This window comes from Telmatherina bonti (genome assembly GCF_933228915.1).
Source record: "Telmatherina bonti genome assembly, chromosome: 3".
Taxonomy (NCBI): domain Eukaryota; kingdom Metazoa; phylum Chordata; class Actinopteri; order Atheriniformes; family Telmatherinidae; genus Telmatherina; species Telmatherina bonti.
In genome coordinates, this window is record NC_136621.1 from 39,422,962 (window position 1) to 39,445,856 (window position 22,895).

Consider the following 22,895-nt stretch of genomic DNA (forward strand, 5'->3'; position numbering starts at 1 on the left):
CAGAAACTCTGGAAGACGTCTGTCTCGTCTCTGAGGGACAGAAACTCTGGAAGACGTCTGTCTCGTCTCTGTGAGACAGAAACTCTGGAAGACGTCTGTCTCGTCTCTGTGGGACAGAAACTCTGGAAGACGTCTGTCTCTGTGGGACAGAAACTCTGGAAGACGTCTGTCTCGTCTCTGTGGGACAGAAACTCTGGAAGACGTCTGTCTCGTCTCTGTGGGACAGAAACTCTGGAAGACGTCTGTCTCGTCTCTGTGGGACAGAAACTCTGGAAGACGTCTGTCTCGTCTCTGTGGGACAGAAACTCTGGAAGACGTCTGTCTCGTCTCTGTGGGACAGAAACTCTGGAAGACATCTGTCTCGTCTCTGAGGGACAGAAACTCCTGTGACTCTGCCTTTGTTTGACATCATGAAGGTCCTGCTAGTTTCCATGGAGATGAAGCACCTGCTAGTTTCCATGGAGATGAAGGGGGTTTATATGAAGTATTCTCTCCTATTATAAACTATGTTGGTCTTCATGTCTGTCTGGACCCTCATGGTGTTTCTAAGGGGAATGTGGGTTCTGTCCCTGGATCCTCCTGACTCCTGACCACTGATAGAGGTGTCCATCATCATCATCATCATCAGCTGATGGCTTCCTCATAGTTACCTGCAGAATGCCTCTATGAAACACTCCTAGCTTGTGCTGTAGCTCAGTTCCTGGTCAGACATTACTGTCCCCGTTCCTGGTTGAACTGGGCTGCTGTCGACTTGTTTCCACTGGACGTCATGTGGTTTTCTCTCAGGAGGAGATCAACATTTACATTTTCTGCTGTGTTCCAGGTGAATTTACTCCGACGTGTTTTCATTCTGGCTCTGCTGCGGTGAATCTCCCACCTTTCAGCTCTGAGAGCAGAATTAAACCCAGCGCTTCATTTCTTCTGGCTTTTTTTCTGGATCAAGTTGCAGCCTGATCTGACTTCTATCGGAGTCATCCTCAGACCTCCGAGCTTCCCCGTGGAACCTTCTAGAAAACGGTCAGGAGGACGAGAGTTGAGAGCTTTCTGCTCGCCAGGCAGGGTCTGGATATGTAGCTTCAAACAAACGCAGCTGTTTCCGACTGGACTTTGAAGAGGAGCCTCCTCCTCTGCTCTTCAAACCCCCGACACCGTCCTGAGAGTGTGTGTACTACACACACATTCAGTCTCCAGGCACCACACCCGGTCCAGGGGTCATCTGGGAGGGTCTGGGCTCCAGGCAGAACACCTTATTAGGAGATGAAAGCCTGCACACCGTCTGCACCCCCCTCTTCCTCCCCGTCTCTGCCAGACCTTTCTGTTTGCTCTGCTTTTCATCACATCTGAATTTCCCAACTCACCGTGGTTTTTCAGGCTTGTTGCCTTGTTGCTCCCTTCCTGCCTCTCTGCTGAAAGTTACCCATGTAGCTGCTGCACGTCTGTACAGATCTGTCTGTATTTCACACGCCGTTTTCTAACCACAGCTGGACGCTTCAGTCTGCGGTGAAATGAGCAGTTGTGTCTTTTCTAGCAGGTTAAACTTGGAAGTGTTCCTATCTTCCTCCAGATGCAGCTTTTAGCTTCTTTATGAGCTTGTACCTGAGGTCTTGAGTTTCTCTTAGACCTGAGGAAGGCTGATGTCGGAGAGGACAAACCTGAGGTTACATTTCAGACCCTCGCTCTCTTCTGTATGCAGCCGCTGTTTAAGCACTCCTGCAGGAATCGGCTGTCCTTTCACGGCGGACGGGATGACAGGGTTGCACTTGTGTGTGGGCGGCTGCAACTTTTACAGTGGACTCGGGAATTTGATTTAGAGGGTGTTTGCTCTGCAGGAAACAGCAGAGAGCTTTCTGATCAAGCCTGGTGGTTGTGTGGAACCCTTCTGATTGGTGGACAGAGGTGCAGACAGGGCATGCTTGTGTAGGTGGGTTCGGGTTAGTTGAGACGTTGAGCAGCAGGACAGCTTCTCCACATCTTCTCTGGAACCCTACAGATGCTTGTGTGTGAACAGAAACCCCTTCGTTCCTCCTTCTGATGCTCAGTCCGAGCTCAGAAAGTCGTCTTCATCATGTCGCTGCCATGTGATTGGGCGGTAAACGTGGAAGCACCCAATGAGAATGTGAGGTAATGTGTCCAAAGGTTGAAGAAAATCAGACATAGACAGAATCAGCAGTCCTGGGATTTCCTTAAAGATGAACATTTTATTTTCCAAGAGTTATCCATCATACAGTTTCATAGATCTGTGGGCAATCCGTCACCAGTTTCACATCCTTCTCTCTCTCCTCATGAGCTCCCAAAACTGACCACTTATACACCCCATTAGACACACCTGATTTGATTTGGCCTAAACCATTTCCCCATCTCACTATCCCCAGCAACCTTATTCTATAACCAACATTAATAAACAAACCAAAATCCTAAAGAAACAAAAGGAATTCAAGTTCTAAAACACTATTTCTAATAAAGACTTAAAGAAATGACAGAAGAGGAAATCCTCCACTTAGTTTCTCCCAATCAACTAGTTTAAGAAGTCCCTCCCACCTGCTGGGTTGGTCACTCCCCAACCGATCCTGCCAGGTGGAGTTAAACACAGAATAGTGTTAAATGGTAACCCAATGAAAAATGCAACACAATGCAAACACCAACAACCCGGGATAGTAAGTGCAGCACGGTTACCTAGCAACAGAAATAACAGAATAAAGTCAAAGGGACAAATATGAGAAAAGGTAAATGTTGGGGACAAGTGAACAATTACAGTCTCGCCCACTTTGTCACAGAGAAACGCAGGACATAAACGTCTCGACCAGCAAAGCAGCCGCCGTTGTTTCGTCCAACATTAATCAATTCAATCCAGCTTTATTTGTACAGCGCCACTTCACAACAACGTTGTCTCAGGACACTTTACAGACACATCATTTCAAGCCAATTCATACATATCCTATAATAGAAACCAACTGATTGCATCGAGTCATGACTTGGATCCAATCCTCCATCCTGAGCTGCACGCGGCGACAGTGGGAAGGAAAAAACTCCCCTTTAACAGGAAGAAAACCTCCGGCAGAACCCGGCTCAGGGAGGGCAGCCATCTGCCTCGACTGGTTGGGGTGGAGACGACAGGAAAGACAGATCAACATGTACAACTGCACTTATTCAGGAAGACCTGCAGAAAAAAGGAGAAATATGTTAGAGACGGCAGTTTTTTCATATACAGCTGTGTTCGTATGTCTTCAACCACTTTCATTAAAGAAAAGGCTGAATTTACAACAGTCACTCAAATAACTGGAGACTTAAAAAAGGAACAAGAACCAAAAATTTGCAAAACTATAATTTAGTAATATAAGACACTGGTTTTTTTTTTTTTTCATTTAATTGAGTTGAAGAAACAAACAAACAAATGTGTCCTGGACAAATGAGAGACTTTTCTGTTGAACAGTGGGACAAAATACCTGTCAACAGGTGCAGAAGTCTGACTGAGAGGAACAGAAAACACCTGACTGGAGCGGAAACATTAAAGAATTGTTCAACTAAATATTACTTTATGACTGATGGAATATGTAATAAATTATTTTGTTTGTTTGCTTTTTGAAAAAAATATTTCTATTGAACCAGAATTAGAAAATAATGTCATGATTTTTATAAGATTTTTATTTATTATTACTTTAGTCAAGTTCAGCTTATTTTACAGGCAGCTGTTTTTTTCCTTCTTTAATGAAAGGGGATGAATAAATATGAGCACAACTGTATTTATACATTAATATATCAGAGAAATAGAGCGAGGTACTTCTCAGTGCATCAGGTAACATCCCCATTGCTACATAAGTAATGGATGGCCAGACTACCCTTAACTATAAGAGCAATGAGCAGAACCTGGACAGTTGGGTCCCGTACATGCAGACTCCAACTCAGGAGATGCTCATATCCTAACTATAAGAATCATGGAAAAGGAAGGTTTTCAGCTCCATCTTAAAGGTGTGGAGGGAGTCTGCCTCCCGAACCCACGGTGGGAGCTGGTTCCATAAGAGAGGAGCCTGATGGCTAAAGGCCCTTCCTCCCATAGGACTCTGAGAGACTCTGGAACCACCAGTAAACCTGCAGTCTGAGAGGAAAGTGCTCTGTTTGGAATATATGGAACAATGAGAACTTTTATGTGGAATGAAGCTTGGTCATGGACACTTTTCTTTCCCGCACAGGTAACCACGACCTCTGCGGGGTGGAGCTGCGTATCGAGGAGCTGAGGCATCACTACAGAGTGGAGCATGCCGTTGCAGAGGGGGCCAAGAATGTCCTGAGGCTCCTGGGGGCCAACAAGGTTCAGGACAAGAAAGCTCTGTCTGAGGTCAGAAACAAAAACCAGTTTAACATCTGTTTTTCATCATATTTACAGAACACACACCTGCTCTCTTCCTGCACACATCTGAAAACAGTGTTACCATGACAACGCTCGTCAAAGCTGCTCTGAAATATTCCCCAGTCTGTGAGAATTACTCCCATCTAGCGCTGCGCTGGTTGGTTGCAAACAGCCGCGTAGTGCTCTCTGGCGCCTCGTCGTTTAAGCGTTTTATTTCTACTATCAAAGCCACGGAGAGTCACACGTGTAAAAATGTCAACATCTTGACATGTGTTAGTTAGTTTATTTGTTTTGTTTGTTTGTATCAGTCACAATCAGTTTGTCCATTTCCATAAAAACAATCAAGTAAAACAAAAAGAAAAGAGGCAGAAGCAAAGCTTGTATGTCTAATAATGTACACTTACAAGTAGTTACCTTAAATTATACAAATAACAAAGCAGATCCATTACATACACAATGTGTGACTTTCATAAAGATAAATCATTTATAAAGTTTCATATCTCTCTAAAATAAACTGATAAATCATCTTTTTAAATAGAAATAAATAATTACAATGTTTTACCTCATTACTGAGTTTATTCCAGAGTCTCTGTTTCACCCCCTTCCCAGATGTTGGAACAATAATTTTATAGTTAAATTTAAAGTTATAGTCACTCTGCTGAAGCTTAAAGTAATTAAGAACAATTTGTTTAACCTTAAACATAACTTGTATCGTCTTATAGTAAACTAAACCATCAAATTTCATGAGTTTTGATTTAATGAATGATAGATGTGTTTGATAATAATATCTCAAATTATTTATCAAGCTCATGGCACGTTTTTGTAATAGAATAATGTCATTCAGAGTTGTCTTGTGGGTGCCGCCCACAGTTCAACACAGTATGACATATACGGAAGTATTAAGGTACAGTAGGTTATAGACTATGCTTTTTTTGGTAATAAATCTTTAGTTTTGTTCAAGATACAGAGTATTTTTTAAATTTTAACCTTAATGTAATGTACATGGTCTTTCCAGGTTAATTTATAATCTATTATAACCCATAGAAAGTTCACATCATGTTCTGTCAGGTGATGAGGGACAGAATGAAACATGACTCTGTTTCGTTACTGATGCTGATAAGTTACAAGCATGTCCTCCGTGTATTTAGCATTAAACTAATGCTAACAGCTATTAGCTGCTAATAGCCTCTTGACAAATCAAAACTCTGGGAAATCCGTGTGAAAGCAGCGTACGGTGTCCTGCTGGTACGATTTCTGTGACGAGTAACCAAGCTTTTCCACTGTAGGCTAGCTAACACTTAGTGTCTCCGGCGGTTTATCCAACAGTAACAGGAAATGATGCGACTCAAACCGGAGGATAAAGTAGCTTAAAGTGGACTTCCTGTCTTGTTTCTAACATAACGCCAAAATGAACTTCACTGTTAGACTGGATGACCTTACCTGTCCAGCAGGAAGCTGCAGCCTCCACCTGAAGTCTCCATCTCCATCGCTACACCCATCTACACCCTCCTCTTCTCCCTGCTATTATTTCTTTTTAATTCTTGGCTATTTTTTCTCCGTCTCGCGGATCACAGAGTCTGGATGATCCTCCATTTCTATGTAAAACGGCAGGTTGGATGATCTGTGGTGGTCTCTGCTTGTTCCTCCATCAACACGGGGGTTTACAGCTAAAACACAAAAGCCTGACAAGTTTGTCCCATCACAGCTACCCTATTCAGAGATGGCATATGGCAGCCTTCTATTGGGTGCTCCGTCACCAATGCATGTATAAATTAATCATTCTAAGCTACGAGACACTTTCATTTGGATGTGACTGTGTTTAGATTTCAGTAAAATATGGATATATGAAGGTGGTATTTGAGTTTTCTTATAAACTTAGTGACACACTGTACCTTTAAAAAGAGTCTATTTAGATAAAAGTCATGTTTAAAACATTTCACGCTGTCGGCAGTGATATGCTGCTGGACAAGGCAAACAACAGAGAAGCATATAAATATAAATGTTACTGATGTCTACATGATGATTTAGGGGGGAGACTCCAGTCCTGGAGGGCCGGTTGGTATCCAGCGGGGTTTTGTTGTTTCCCTGCTCCAACACAGCTGATTCAAATCAAATGCATCCAGCAGCTTCTTGTCGACCTGTTTATTAATTTCAGTCAGGTGTGTTGGAGCAGGGAGACAGTGAAAACCTGCAGGATAGCGGTCCAGGAGGACTGGAGTCTGACACCTCGTGTTTCTGCTCTGCAGGCGCAGTCTCGTCTCAGCGAAGCGTCTCAGCGGCTCGACCTGCTGAGGGACTCTCTGGACCGCCGTCTAGCAGAGCTGCCAGAGGACCATCCCAAGGCCAGCATCATCAAAGAGGAACTGGTTTTGGCCTCTTCTCCTGCCTTCAGCTCCCGTCACGGCGCCCCCTACCTTCAAAACCAGTACAGTACCCTGAACAAGCCGTCCCCTCTGACTGGTACGTCACACCACGCAGAACGCCGCTTCAGCGCCGTGACGTCCACTAAAACTGCACAACATCAACCCTAAATATTGCTAAAGTCATATTTAGAGTATTCTAAGCTTATAATTGTCCACTTTTATTTATTTAAAATGTATTTCCTGCGCTGCTTCCTGCTGAGTTTCAGGCCAGGGCTAAAAGCAAACCGAGTGCACAGTTTAGCAACACTCGTGCTTTTCCAAAGCGTCCTGCAGTTAGCAGCACCGTCACTGGTTTCCTCTGTCTCCAGGCACCTTGCAGGTGCAGCTGCTGGGCTGCGTCGGGTTGTTGGAGTCGGTTCCAGGTCGCAATAAAGGGACTGCCGTCACGCTGCCCAGCTACAGCCCCGGAGACACCAAGTCCTTCATGAGGGGCAGTAAAGGATTGTACGGACGCAGCGGTTCGGTCAGCGGGAAGACTCCCAGCAAGTCGGACGAGCTCTCATGTGAGTCGGGTTTACGTGGATGAGCAGCGAAACAAAACAGACTTGTAGATAAACTTTACATCGTCATGTTTTTATTGTTTATTAAGTTGTTTTCTGTGTGTGTAGCTGAGGTGAGTGCGGTGCTGAAGCTGGATAACACAGTGGTGGGCCAGACGGCGTGGAGGACTGTGGGAGAACAGGCCTGGGACCAGACTTTCACCGTGGAGCTGGAAAGGGTCAGTACACACACACACACACACACACACAGATCTGCTGTTTGGTCCACTTTAACTGGCCTGTAGTCCACTTCCAGGGGTAGAACAACTCCTTTGCTGCAGTGTGAACACCACCTGCGCTCTGGTGAAGCGGACTCTGGTCTGCCTCAAAGCCGGGGGTCTCGGTTTACTTCTAAACGGACCATCCAGCAACCAGAAACAAAGTGATGTCTGCCAAACGCAACAAAACCTGAAGAAGACGAAGAAGTGAAGCAGATTGTTGTTTGGGAAGAAAAATAAAGCTAACAGCATGTTGCTCAGAGTCCTGCGTGGGTCTAGTTTTACTAACCTGAACCCGACCCGCACGCTAACTCATGAAATAAATCCACCTCGTCCCTCCTTCTTCCATCCATCCATCCATCTTCTGCTGCTTATCCGGGGTCGGGTCGCGGTTGCAGCAGCCTGAGCAGGGAAGCCCAGACTTCCCTCTCCCCAGCCACATCTGCCAACTCTGCGGGGGGATCCCGAGGCGTTCCCAGGCCAGCCGAGAGATATAATCCCTCCAGCGTGTCCTGGGTCTTCCCCGGGGTCTCCTCCCAGAGGGACGTGCCTGGAACACCTCACCAGGGAGGTCCAGGAGGCATCCTGACCAGATGCCCGAGCCACCTCAACTGGTTCCTCTCGATGCGGAGGAGCAGCGGCTCTACTCTGATCTCCTCCCGGATGACCGAGCTCCTCACCCTATCTCTAAGGGAGAGCCCCGCCACCCTGCGGAGGGAACGCATTTCAGCCACCTGTATACGAGATCTTGTTCTTTCAGTCTCGACCCACAGCTCATGACCATAGGTGAGGGTAGGAACGTAGATCGACTGGTAAATCGAGAGCTTCGCCTTCTGGCTCAGCTCCTTCTTCACCACGACAGACCGGCGCAGAGTCCGCATTACTGCAGACGCCGCACCGATCCGTCTGTCGATCTCACGCTCCATCCTTCCCTCACTCGTGAACAAGACCCCGAGATATTTAAACTCCTCCACTTGAGGCAGGATCTGACTCCCGACCCGGAGAGGGCAATCCACCCTATTCCGGCTGAGGACCATGGTCTCAGATTTGGAGGTGCTGATTCTCATCCCAGCCGCTTCACACTCGGCCGCGAATCGCTCAAGTGAGAGCTGGAGATCACGACCAGATGAAGCCAACAGGACCACGTCATCCGCTAAAAGCAGGGACCCAATCCTGAGGCCACCAAGCCGGATCCCCTCAACACCTCGGCTGCGCCTAGAAATTCTGTCCATATAAGTTATGAACAGAATCGGTGATAAAGGGCAGCCTTGGCGGAGTCCAACCCTCACCGGAAACGGATCCGACTTACTACCGGCAATGCGGACCAAGCTCTGACACCTGTGAGTCAGAGCTTGGTCCGCATCCTTCATTACTTTTCTTTATTCATTCTTATATCTAACGTGATCCATGTTGTTATAATGATGTGAAATTTTGCCTCCAGATGTGTATATTGGGGTGTGAATGTGTGTGACTGAGCTAAAAGCACTTAGTCTATATAATGTAGAACTCCTCTGTGAGGGTGGCAAGTAGTGTTAAAGCACTTTGAGGGGTGAAGATGACTAGAAAAGTCCTACATAGTGCTGCAACTAACAATTATTTTAATAGTTGACTAATCTGTAAATAATTCTGTTGATTAGTCACGATTATTTCTGTCCCGCCCACCATCTGTGCTTCCAGTTGACGCAGCTTTTTTTTTACTGGTTCCAGTATGTTTTAGCCCACTCTCTCCATCTGCATCATATGAATGTCCCCCTGATTCCCAGTCAGTCCCAACATCATGTCCTTTAGTAAGTTAAAAGAACGACTCCTGAACCAGCTGAATATTAAGCTTAACAGCTTACTACTAATTTATTCTGAAACATCCAAGCTTAGCTATAGTGTCATATCCAGGCTGGACAGAATTTGCCTCAAAAGGAAAACAAAATAAAATATTTTAACTTAATATTTGTAGAATTGCATTGAAATGCTTATTTACATCTTAAAAGCCTGTTTTGTAGGTAAACAAGGACCAGAATCCTTTAAAACGTTCCTGAATCCAAACGGTGATCCGGATCACCACCAGAATTAAATCACTTCTTCCTTTTCACATTTCCAACAACTCCTGAAAATTTCATGAAAATCTCTCCATAACTTTCTGAGTTATCTTGAACACAAACAGATAAACGGCGGTAAAAACAGAAACTCTTTAGCAGAGGTAACAACAGCACATCGCTACTCGCTAATGCTAACTTTGCCATCCGTAACGCTGGAAACCATGACTCCGGCTGCTTTCCTTCCAGATGATCATGCATGACTGTCGTGCTGCTGTGGTACGCCGACTCTGCGCGGCAGACGACACATTTCACCTGTTTGACTCTTTGTTTAGCGTGAAATATCCCCAAACTTTGGACATAGGTTGCACCGCCGTCAGTTTCTTCTTCGTTGGTTAAACAAAATGACAACACTGCCCCCAGAACTTCCTGTGGTGCTTTCTGTCGTTTGCTTGGTGTTTAGAGTTCTTCTACTGTCTGAAAGACAGTAGAAGAAATGGCGTTAAGTTTCCTGGCGCAGCGTTTTATTAGGCCGTTTATAACGCGACTCGTCGACAAATCGTTGCAGCCTTAGTCCTACATAAGTACAGACATTAACTTTGTTCTGTCATCATTTTCTTTACAATAAGTTTGGACACAAAAGGTGTGAAATCTTCCAGAAATCCTCCCAGTCGGAGCGAGTCCTCGGACTGTTCTGGTGCAAATCAATGCAAGTTTGTTCAGTGCTTTTAAAGCTGGGTGATGTGTGTGTTTCAGTCCAGGGAGATGGAGATCGCGGTTTACTGGAAGGACTACCGCTCCCTGTGTGCGCTCAAGTACCTGAAGCTGGAGGAATTCCTGGACAACCAGAAACACCGAGTTCAGCTGGAGCTGGAGCCTCAGGGGCTGCTGCTGGCCGAGGTACACACCAACCACGCACACACACACACATGTCGCTTTTCAACAACCAGAACAATAAAAAGCAGAAATATTTAAACGGAAATGTCTGTGTTAAAGACATGATGTACATGACACCTACATGCTATAAATACCACGAGGTATTCACATATTGGTGCATGCGCCTACTGACAAGCTGTCAGGTGCATCTGTGCTGGAAAAAACCGCCTCAATGTACCTAAAAGGTTCCTGGTTTTCATGTTTGGTTCTGTCTTTTATCCAGGTGACCTTCTTCAATCCGGTCATTGAGAGAGTTCCTCGTCTTCAGAGGCAGAAAAAGGTCTTTTCCAAGCAGCAAGGTGGGACAAACAACAATCTGCTGTTTCTTTATCAGTTATGGGAGAAACATGAGGCAACGAGCAGCAGTTTGTAGAAGATCATCACGCTGCCATTACTTTCTGTTCTCCTGTGCAGCCGCAGCGCCCTCTGGTGGCAGAATGTCTTCATAAAACGCTGCTTCGCTGAAAAACATTCAAAGTCCTGACTGGTTATTCAGCTGCAGAAACCACTAAAGAGCTTTTCTTTAATCATGCAGCTGATTCTTTTAATTTAGAAATGCTTTTTTCTTCCAGCCTGTTGCTGGAGGATGCAACACACCCAGTAGTGCAACACACCCAGTAGGCCTGTCCCAATAAACCAGTGGGCCTGTCCCAATAAACCAGTGGGCCTGTCCCAATAAACCAGTGGGCCTGTCCCAATAAACCAGTGGGCCTGTCCCAATAAACCAGTAGACCTGTCCCAACATACCGGTAGGCCTGTCCCAATAAACCAGTGGGCCTGTCCCAATAAACCAGTGGGCCTGTCCCAACATACCAGTGGGCCTGTCCCAATAAACCAGTGGGCCTGTCCCAATAAACCAGTGGGCCTGTCCCAATAAACCAGTGGGCCTGTCCCAATAAACCAGTGGGCCTGTCCCAACATACCAGTAGGCCTGTCCCAATAAACCAGTAGACCTGTCCCAACATACCAGTGGGCCTGTCCCAATAAACCAGTGGGCCTGTTCCAACATACCAGTAGGCCTGTCCCAACATACCAGTGGGCCTGTCCCAACAAACCAGTAGGCCTGTCCCAACATACCAGTGGGCCTGTCCCAACATACCAGTAGGCCTGTCCCAACATACCAGTGGGCCTGTCCCAACAAACCAGTAGGCCTGTCCCAACATACCAGTGGGCCTGTCCCAACATACCAGTGGGCCTGTCCCAACATACCAGTAGGCCTGTCCCAACATACCAGTGGGCCTGTCCCAATAAACCAGTGGGCCTGTCCCAACATACCAGTGGGCCTGTCCCAATAAACCAGTAGACCTGGGGACATGCGCGCCATAAGTTTGCCGGACGCAATAATTTTCCCTTGTCTTTCTTTTCTATATTATCGCATTTATTTTAAGACAATATTAACTTAACATGGAAATATAAAAAGCTTCCTATGCACTTAAAACACAGCAGTTTTCCCAGTTGGGGAAAGAAGACCATGACAACCAGTAGAAGTGGAAAATCAAATGGAAAAATAGAAAATCGTGATTTTATCGCTTTACAATTTTAAAATAATTTTTTTTGTCAAAATAGTATATTTATTTATTCAATTTTTGTTATTTTTATTGTTTTTATTTATATTTTTACTTGTCTTCTTGGGCATTATAGCAGCAGAATGATGGAAGGACTGAAATCAAGAAAAATTAGTTTTAAAAAAAAGTTTTGTTTTGTTTTTTTACATTTTTTTGTTTTTAATCTACTAAAATCAGCAATATCAAAGAATTGTGAGAATCACAATTTAAATCGAATTGGCACCAAAAAAATCGAATCAGGTCAAAAGCATATCGTCACAGCCCCACCAACCAGGCTAGCTCCATTTTCCCGACAGTCCACGATGGTGTTGAATCGACAGATTAATGACCAACAGGTGCAACATGATGTGCACTCAGACAGCGTGGTTGGTAAAGCCATGCTGCCCTTTAATGTTGTTAAAGAGGTGACATTATGGAAAATGTGAACCTTTCACAGCCAGTATGAATCACCTGGATGAACATTCATGTTACTAACAGCAATTCCACAACTTTACAGTGACATTAAAAATGACATTTTACCATTCCACCTCTGGTCCAGTCCAAACATGCCCCCTTATACGACCATAGGCCATGTAGCTGTGTTACATGGTGTTTACAGATGTTCCAGGTAAACACGTTGCCAAAATCCCAGGAGAAATCTTGATCTGTTTCAGCAGACTGGGGACCAGATGGTTCTAGACTGCACATCCAGATAAATGTTCTTTACAAACTAAAGTATGTTGATCTTTGAAACGGTGTACCTGCATTATTACGGCTTTATCGTTATTTTAGTTGAAAATGGGTCTTAAAATGACAATAGTCGCAATATTGTCATTTATCGCAATAATTTCTGGGACAATTAATCGTATGGCAGAATATGTTACCGTGTCAGGCCGCGGTGCTCACCATACGCCACCATGCTGTGGATTATTTTTACGGGACGTTTCCCTCCGATAAACCGACACGTAAACCCAAGAAATTTGTATTTTCAGGCGTAACCAAACGACATGGTTTCCGAATTTCTTGTGATTTGATTTTAATATGTGGATATCACAATAATCCACTCAGAGCTGTTGGGTGAAGGCCATCCTCTCCACGACGAACAGCTCTGTTGACCTGATCAATACTGGAAATAATTTCTTTTATTCTGTTTTCTATGATTTTGTTTGTTCTCCCAACCTTTTAGGCCGTCGTCATGCACGGCGGCGGTGAAAGAAAATCAGCTTTGACGCAGCTCCAGTCACCTGACTGTGTGTTCTGTGAAACCTTAGTGACTCTGGGGGTGTGTGTGTGTGTGTGTGTGGTTGAAGGCAAGGCGTTCCTGCGAGCTCGCCAGATGAACGTGGACATCGGGACGTGGGTCAGGTTGCTTCGGAACGCCATCCCCACCGTGAACAACTCTGGAACCTACAGCCCCAACGCACACAGCTTGTCGCTGACCTCCGGGTGAGACACAACCGCTCGGCGCCGCAGACGTTCTGCGTCTCTGGTGGCGTCCGATGGCGCACTCTGCTGTGAGACGCATCCTCTCAAATAAGCTCCTTTTGTCTTTGAACACATTTCAGTTTGTCCTTTCAAAGTTTCTGGTAAATGTTCGTACTTTGACTGAAGCATCATCTGAGCGCCGTGGCGTCTCGTCCAAAGATGGTCGTCTCTGTAGCTCCTCCCACTTACCGGACAGAGCTTCACAAAAACATGACGGATGATGTGAAGATGCATAAACAACAACAAACAGCTAAAATCACAATAAAATCATAAATAAGAATAATTACAAGCAGGATAAGTTAAATGTCAGCATTTAGATTTCATGCAGGAGCACAAGAAAAAAAAAGTTTTAACCTGATTTAAAGTGTCGACATTTAATCTCCTCTGACAGATAAATCCTCCATGTTTAGTCTGGTCTCTGGTCTGGAGTCTGGTCTGGTCTCTGGTCTGGATTCTGGTCTGGTCTCTGGTCTGGAGTCTGGTCTGGTCTCTGGTCTGGATTCTGGTCTGGTCTCTGGTCTGGATTCTGGTCTGGTCTCTGGTCTGGATTGTGGTCTGGTCTCTGGTCTGGAGTCTGGTCTGGACTCTAGTCTCTGGTCTGGATTCTGGTCTGGTCTCTGGTCTGGATTCTGGTCTGGTCTCTGGTCTGGATTATGGTCTGGTCTCTGGTCTGGAGTCTGGTCTGGACTCTAGTCTCTGGTCTGGATTCTGGTCTGGACTCTAGTCTCTGGTCTGGTCTCTGGTCTGGAGTCTGGTCTGGAATCTAGTCTCTGGTCTGGTCTCTGGTCTGGAGTCTGGTCTGGAATCTAGTCTCTGGTCTGGAGTCTGGTCTGGACTCTAGTCTCTGGTCTGGAGTCTGGTCTAGTCTCTGGTCTGAAGTCTGGTCTGGATTCTGGTCTGGACTCTAGTCTCTGGTCTGGAGTCTGGTCTGGAGTCTGGTCTGGACTCTAGTCTCTGGTCTGGATTCTGGTCTGGACTCTAGTCTCTGGTCTGGTCTCTGGTCTGGAGTCTGGTCTGGAATCTAGTCTCTGGTCTGGAGTCTGGTCTGGAGTCTGGTCTGGACTCTAGTCTCTGGTCTGGATTCTGGTCTGGACTCTAGTCTCTGGTCTGGTCTCTGGTCTGGAGTCTGGTCTGGAATCTAGTCTCTGGTCTGGAGTCTGGTCTGGACTCTAGTCTCTGGTCTGGAGTCTGGTCTAGTCTCTGGTCTGAAGTCTGGTCTGGATTCTGGTCTGGACTCTAGTCTCTGGTCTGGAGTCTGATCTGGGGACTGGTCTGGATTCTGGTCTGGACTCTAGTCTCTGGTCTGGAGTCTGGTCTGGATTCTGGTCTGGAGTCTGGTCTGGACTCTAGTCTCTGGTCTGGATTCTGGTCTAGAGTCTGGTCTGGACTCTAGTCTCTGGCCTGGAGTCTGGTCTAGTCTCTGGTCTGGATTCTGGTCTGGACTCTAGTCTCTGGTCTGGAGTCTGGTCTGGTCTCTGGTCTGGAGTCTGGTCTGGTCTCTGGTCTGGAGTCTGGTCTGGACTCTAGTCTCTGGTCTGGAGTCTGGTCTGGTCTCTGGTCTGGTCTCTGGTCTGGTCTCTGGTCTGGAGTCTGGTCTGGTCTCTGGTCTGGAGTCTGGTCTGGTCTCTGGTCTGGAGTCTGGTCTGGACTCTAGTCTCTGGTCTGGAGTCTGGTCTGGACTCTAGTCTCTGGTCTGGAGTCTGGTCTGGTCTCTGGTCTGGAGTCTGGTCTGGTCTCTGGTCTCTGGTCTGGAGTCTGGTCTGGTCTCTGGTCTGGAGTCTGGTCTGGTCTCTGGTCTGGAGTCTGGTCTGGTCTCTGGTCTCTGGTCTGGAGTCTGGTCTGGTCTCTAGTCTCTGGTCTGGAGTCTGGTCTGGTCTCTGGTCTGGAGTCTGGTCTGGTCTCTGGTCTGGAGTCTGGTCTGGTCTCTGGTCTGGAGTCTGGTCTGGACTCTAGTCTCTGGTCTGGAGTCTGGTCTGGTCTCTGGTCTGGTCTCTGGTCTGGAGTCTGGTCTGGTCTCTAGTCTCTGGTCTGGAGTCTGGTCTGGTCTCTGGTCTGGAGTCTGGTCTGGTCTCTGGTCTCTGGTCTGGAGTCTGGTCTGGTCTCTGGTCTGGAGTCTGGTCTGGTCTCTGGTCTGGAGTCTGGTCTGGTCTCTGGTCTGGAGTCTGGTCTGGTCTCTGGTCTGGAGTCTGGTCTGGATTCTGGTCTTGACTCTGGTCCCACAGGCAGTGAGGTGAAGGGTTTCCCACGGGAGCGCGCAGGGAGCAGGATTTTAGGGAGGTTTAAATCGATGAACCCGTAGTGTAAAAATACAAAATAAACCCAGTAGTAAAACCAGTCCAACCAGCACCAACTGGACAAACCTCTAAATACTGTTCAGAATACCGTGCAAAGCGTACGTCATGGAAACGTGGAGGAGAAAACCAGAAAACAGAACTTTAACAAAACGGTTCACAAGGGTTAGAAGAGAAATAGCAGAAGGAAAACAGTTCCATTATAATATCAGATCAGTCGTAGCAGACGGAAACAATAAAATGAAGAGCCAGTAGAAATCAGACAGCAGGGAGCTGGATGGGCAGGCTTTCCTGCTGACAGCTGTCAGGGTGGCCACGCCCCCAGATAACACCCAAATAATGACACGTCACAGCCATCGGATGACGTTTCAAGGTAGGGCTGGGCGATATATCGAATATACTCGAGATATCGATACTCGAGTCCCCTGTCTGATATAGAAAATGTCTATATTCGTCATATTGGAGTATCCTGTTGTCACGCAGTTGTTTTTAGCTGTGGGCGGGGTTTCCTCCCTCCTCCTCGACTCTGCACCGCTTTGCACAGAGAGTTAAAGCAAGCGCACCTCGTTACGTACATAACGTGAGCTACGTGCTACGTCATGAGAGGCAGCGTCAAGCCACTGTTGCCAACTTGGCGACTTTCTCGCTAAATCTGGTGACTTCTTTTGTGAAAAGCGACAAATCTAGCGACTTTTACTGGAGTTATTGGAGACTTTCTTGGTGTTTTGGCGACTGACTTTAAAGCGCATATTGTAAAGTTATTGTCAGAAGGAGAGTCTCTCCCCGTCCTAAAGCACTCAGTCGCTCCGGCTGCAGCTGCAGCCAGTCAGAGGAGCAGAGAGGACACCTGCACGACTCCACCTACAGTCACAATGAACAGCCAAATCCGCCACTGATCCCGCTCTGGATTACAGAGTGGGACGTAAATTACAACGTTTTTCACGTCACGCAAAAATAATTAATTCTATTTGATTACATTCACAACCTCTGTCCCTTACTCACCTCATCCACTGTGTGTGACACAAGCATATTTATCTGGCTCCTCATGTCTCTAGAAAGTACAGAAAGGAGTGGGAATCAAACCCTGAATTAAAAGCTGGCTGAAGCCGTTTATTGGAGACGATACGAGGACATTCTGCCTGGATTATAAGACTGATTTCTACGCTAAACTCTGCGATTAAAAAAAAATACACGACAACTCAAAAACGTATCCATAAAGCAAAGCCTTATAATAGTTCATCATTTGAAAAGTCCCCCCTAGAGCACCTATTTTCATACGTTGCATTTATTACATCATGCAAAGTCTGCTTTAACTGTTCAGTAAATACGGTTTTGATCAGTTTGCTTCGTTACAGTTTCATCCTTTTGGCATGAATGTTTAAAATCAGCATATCTTAATGCAGTATGAACAATTATGTTTTAATGGAGACACAAAATCATCTTACGGATGTGATTGTATGCACCAAAGCAATTATTCAAGGCTGAGGTAAATATCAAGATATATATCGTATATCATGACATGGCATAAAAATATCGGGATATTACTAAAAGGTCATATCGCCCAGCCCTATTTCAAGGTGAAAACGAACGTCAACCTGAAACAAAGAATCAGCAGTGAAATGTATCAACTCATTGTTCCTTCAACCTTTTTCCTTCTGTTTCCCAGCAAACCGGTGAAGCTTTCTCTGCCCCGTGTCTAACTGTCCTTTTGTCTTTTGTCTGTGTTTGTGCATCTGACTGTGACGTCTGTCCATCTGTCTGCCTGTCTGTCCATCTGCCTGTCTGTGTGTCTGCACTTTCCAGGGAGATCTCAGTGGAGAAGTTGAGCCTGGAGAGCGATTCTCCAATAAGAGGAGATTACAAGCGAGACACGGACACAAACACTCCGGTGAGACAGACAGAGAGAGGGGGGGGGGTCTGTTGTCAACTTCAGTCTGAATCTGCATCGATTCATGTTGGTAACTTTGAGACACAAATCTGAAGTCCTGCAGCTTAAAGAATGAAAAGAACAGACAGGGAGTTTCTCTATTTCCAGTGCATCTGCACCTGTATCTACATCCACATCTACATCTGCATCCACATCTACATCTACATCTACATCTACATCTGCATCCACATCTACATCTACATCCACATCCACATCTACATCCACATCCAGATCTGCATCTACATCTACATCTACATCCGCATCCACATCTACTTCTACATCTACATCTACATCTGCATCCACATCTACATCTACATCCACATCCAGATCTGCATCTACATCTACATCCGCATCCACATCTACATCTACATCCACATCCAGATCTGCATCTACATCTACATCTACATCCACATCCACATCTACATCTACATCCGCATCCACATCTACATCTACATCCACATCCAGATCTGCATCTACATCTACATCTACATCCGCATCCACATCTACATCCACATCCAGATCTGCATCTACATCCACATCTACATCTACATCCGCATCCACATCTACTTCTACATCTACATCTGCATCCACATCTACATCTACATCCACATCCAGATCTGCATCTACATCTACATCCGCATCCACATCTACATCTACATCCACATCCGCATCTACATCTACATCCAGATCTGCATCTACATCTACATCTACATCTGCATCCACATCTACATCTACATCCACATCCACATCTACATCCACATCCAGATCTGCATCTACATCTACATCTACATCCGCATCCACATCTACTTCTACATCTACATCTACATCCACATCTACATCTACATCCGCATCTACTTCTACATCTACATCCACATCCGCATCTACTTCTACATCTACATCTACATCCGCATCTACATCTACATCCACATCTACATCCACATCTACTTCTGCATCTACATCCGCATCTACATCTACATCCACATCTACATCCACATCCACATCTACTTCTACATCCACATCCGCATCCGCATCTACATCCACATCCACATCCGCATCTACATCTACATCCACATCTACATCCACATCTACATCCACATCCACATCTACTTCTTCATCTACATCCACATCCGCATCTACATCTACATCCACATCTACATCCACATCTACATCCACATCTACTTCTACATCTACTTCTACATCCATATCTACATCCACATCCACAGCTACTTCTACATCTACTTCTACATCCACATCTACTTCTACATCTACTTCTACATCCACATCTACTTCTACATCCACATCTACTTCTTCATCTACATCCGCATCTACATCCACATCTACATCCACATCTACTTCTACATCTACTTCTACATCCATATCTACATCCACATCCACAGCTACTTCTACATCCACATCTACTTCTACATCTACTTCTACATCCACATCTACATCTACATCCACATCCACATCTACTTCTACATCCACTTCTACATCTACTTCTACAGCTACATCTACTTCTACATCTACTTCTACATCTACATCCACATCTACTTCTACATCTACATCCACATCTACATCCACATCTACTTCTACATCTACATCCACATCTACTTCTACATCCACATCTACATCCACATCTACATCCACATCTACTTCTACATCCACATCTACATCCACATCTACTTCTACATCTACATCCACATCTACTTCTACATCTACATCCACATCTACATCTACATCTACATCCACATCTACTTCTACATCCACATCTACATCCACATCTACTTCTACATCCACATCTACTTCTACATCTACATCCACATCTACTTCTACATCTACTTCTACATCCACATCTACTTCTACATCCACATCTACTTCTACATCCACATCTACATCTACATCCACATCTACATCCACATCTACTTCTACATCCACATCTACTTCTACATCCACATCCACATCTACATCTACATCCACATCTACATCCACATCTACTTCTACATCTACATCCACATCTACTTCTACATCCACATCTACTTCTACATCTACTTCTACATCCACATCTACATCCACATCCACATCTACATCCACATCTACATCCACATCTACTTCTACATCTACATCCACATCTACTTCTACATCCACATCTACATCTACATCCACATCTACATCCACATCTACATCCACATCTACTTCTACATCTACATCCACATCTACTTCTACATCTACATCTACATCTACTTCTACATCTACATCTACATCTACATCTACTTCTACATCTACATCTACATCTACATCCACATCTACATCTACATCTACATCTGCACCGGCCAGAGCAGGAAGAAAAGAGGTTGTTTTTCACTCTTCACCAGGTCTGATGAGCCTGAACGTCCCTCTAGTCTGAGGTAATCAGACCTCAGGTGAACTGTGGGAAACAGAGCTGAAATAATCTCATCACTGCCTGAAAACCTGTCTGTGTGTAAAATGTCAGCGTTAATGCAGATCATCATTAAGAGCAGCATTTACATGTATTCCCCTCTGCATCAGCAGAAGTGGACAGGTTTTCCTGCAGACATGTCTAATATGCCCTTTCCATAATTTATGTGCATATCTGGAACTACCAGAAGAGTTCATTGCCGTTGTATTTTCCTGTTAAATGCGGGTTGTTTTTTTATTTTTTTTATTTTTTTTTTTTTTTTAATGTTCAATCTAAAAAGCTCGACACACAATCCTTCCCACTAACCAAGTTCAGGCTGATGTGAACTTCTGCTTCTGGAAAGCATCTTCCTCATTATGTTGCATAAGTTCTATGATAGTTCCAGTCTTAAGAGTCAGGACTGTGTCTGATCGCTGCAGTCGCCTCATAGTAGGAGAATGCAGTTAAAAACAATCCGTCTGCAGCTCGTGTCTCCTGTCCGTCCCGTTAGAAACAGTGATGCAGCAGCTTGATAACACCTGGGAGGCTGGTACATCAGCACACGCCATCTTTTTGTTTCTGTCTCCACTTCTGCATGCCTTGTCCTTCATGTCTCTTCCTTACATCTTGTCCAATAGGAGCTTCTGCCAGTTGCCGAACCCCTCCCTCCCCGAGACCTCATCCCCGAGTCCCCTGTCCGCTCCCCGTCTGTCAGCAGGTACACACTGCAACAAACACACTCACTGCTAGAGCGCAGAATGTCCAGGTCGCATGGACACGTGAGCGGGAATTATTAAAGTCTTCCCCTGTCATGTATGTGCTGTAATGAGTTATATGTGGTGTCCCCCCCCTCAGCAGGCAGAAGAAGGGTCCTCTGTCCCTGCAGGACTTCAGGCTGATCGCTGTGTTGGGCCGGGGACACTTTGGGAAGGTACTGTTCAGTAAATGGACTTTTTAATGACGAAGCAGCGAAACTGATGCTGTGTATGTCTATAGATACGTGCGTCCACTCAGGAACAGGAACGTTCCACAGTCTGTCACTTTAAATGCTTCAAGTTATTTATTAATTTACTTCACTCCCAGCTTTAATATCAGCTTTAACAGCTGATCTCTGGGACAAGAAATGTTTGATTTAGGAGTTTTATCTGAATGGTTGTGTGTGTGTGTGTGTGTGTGTGTGTGTGTGTGTGTGTGTGTGTGTGTGTGTGTGTGTGTGTGTGTGTGCGTGCGCGCCCAGGTGTTGCTGTCAGAGTACAAGAGGACGGGAACGATGTACGCCATCAAAGCCCTGAAAAAAGGAGACATCATTGCTCGGGATGAGGTGGAAAGGTGTGTGGATGCGTTTGTAACCACCTCTGTGGCTCTGCATCTTAAGTCACCATGGTAACGCTTCCTCTGCGAGTTTAACTTTTCTCTCCGTTTCCCTTTTCTCGCCTCCTCTGTCCTCGCCCAGTCTGATGTGTGAGAAGCGCATCTTTGAGATCGTGAACATGTCGCACCACCCCTTCCTGGTGAACCTTTTCGCCTGCTTCCAGACGTCCGAACACGTGTGTTTTGTCATGGAGTACACGGCGGGAGGAGATCTGATGATGCACATCCACACAGACGTCTTCACCGAGCCGCGAGCCGTGTACGTATCTCCATCTGCTTCGTTAGGAAAGAGAGAGGGGATGCATGTAAAAGCAGGAGATACTGATCACTTGTCACTGCACAGTGAGAAGCTGCATGGGATCGTGGTGGTAACGAACCAGACAGTCCAGCTGCAGATGTTTTATCCCCCAGACTAACAAGTCTGAGGGAGGGTTTACAGTTGGCAGTTTTACTGGAAGTTTCCCACAAAATAAACTGGATTTTTGTCCATTTTTACATGAATGATCTGTAATGTGAGACAGGAACAGCTTCAGGGAGTAACAGCTGTTTAGTGCAGATGACAGCGCTTCAGAAACCAGAATTTTCTCTCTTACATCATATTTGACAGCAAACAAGCTTTGCTAAACATAATTAACCCCTCAATGATTCAGTTTTATATCAGAACCCAGCATTGCATCGGGAGCTACAGACCAGTTTCACCTGTAAGAACCCAGCATGGTATATATGATACATACAGTTTCTGAGACATTTGGCATCACTTTATGGTGCAAACTTTGCTCAAATCCCAGTTAAACACCATCTTATTTTTGTCTTCTGCCGTTTAACGGAAGGTTACACTATAAAGATTTTCACACATCACCTGGTGATAAATGGGAATTATCCTGAAAAAAATGTGCTGCTTTTTCATTTTACATTTGGTTAAAGGGACAAATATTCTACAGTCATTTTTTTCTAGTCATTTTTAGCAGACGCTTTTATCCAAAGCAACTTAATAAAAGACCTTGTTAAAAAAAATGTGGCTTCATTTGAACATTTTTACTGGTTTGAGTCTTTATGGGTTAAAGCATGTATACTTTAAGCTTTTAAGTGTTTTTAATGTTAAAATGGATTCCATCCTTCCAGTGGAGTTTGGGTAACATGTTTTCTTTTGGCTGCAGGTTTTACGCCGCCTGTGTGGTTCTTGGACTGCAGTTCCTTCATGACCATAAGATTGTGTACAGGTGAGCAGAGGCTTCGCTGTCCACTTTACACACCTTCATCAAACTCCAGAGGTTTTTCCTTTAATTTCACCTTTACTTCTGCTGTTTATTGGTTCTTTAATGTTGAGGCTAATTTTTCTTTTCATGCAGTGGTTTTAAATCTCTATTTCA

The 22,895-nt window shown here is 45.2% G+C and overlaps 1 protein-coding gene across 2 annotated transcripts in view; it reads left to right on the top strand.

Moving 5' to 3' along the window:
* pkn1a (protein kinase N1a) overlaps positions 1 to 22,895 on the top strand; it is a 71,177-nt gene that overhangs the window by 42,404 nt on the left and 5,878 nt on the right. The window contains exons 6-18 of one of the 2 annotated variants that reach the window (XM_079264298.1): positions 4,188 to 4,333; positions 6,592 to 6,805; positions 7,077 to 7,271; positions 7,377 to 7,486; positions 10,312 to 10,455; positions 10,715 to 10,790; positions 13,346 to 13,481; positions 17,615 to 17,699; positions 20,793 to 20,872; positions 21,010 to 21,085; positions 21,392 to 21,483; positions 21,608 to 21,784; positions 22,683 to 22,745. In XM_079264298.1, coding sequence (XP_079120424.1) covers positions 4,188 to 4,333; positions 6,592 to 6,805; positions 7,077 to 7,271; positions 7,377 to 7,486; positions 10,312 to 10,455; positions 10,715 to 10,790; positions 13,346 to 13,481; positions 17,615 to 17,699; positions 20,793 to 20,872; positions 21,010 to 21,085; positions 21,392 to 21,483; positions 21,608 to 21,784; positions 22,683 to 22,745 — 1,594 coding nt within the window. The remainder of the gene's footprint in view (positions 1 to 4,187; positions 4,334 to 6,591; positions 6,806 to 7,076; positions 7,272 to 7,376; positions 7,487 to 10,311; positions 10,456 to 10,714; positions 10,791 to 13,345; positions 13,482 to 17,614; positions 17,700 to 20,792; positions 20,873 to 21,009; positions 21,086 to 21,391; positions 21,484 to 21,607; positions 21,785 to 22,682; positions 22,746 to 22,895) is intronic. The other variant, XM_079264299.1, reaches the window with a different exon arrangement.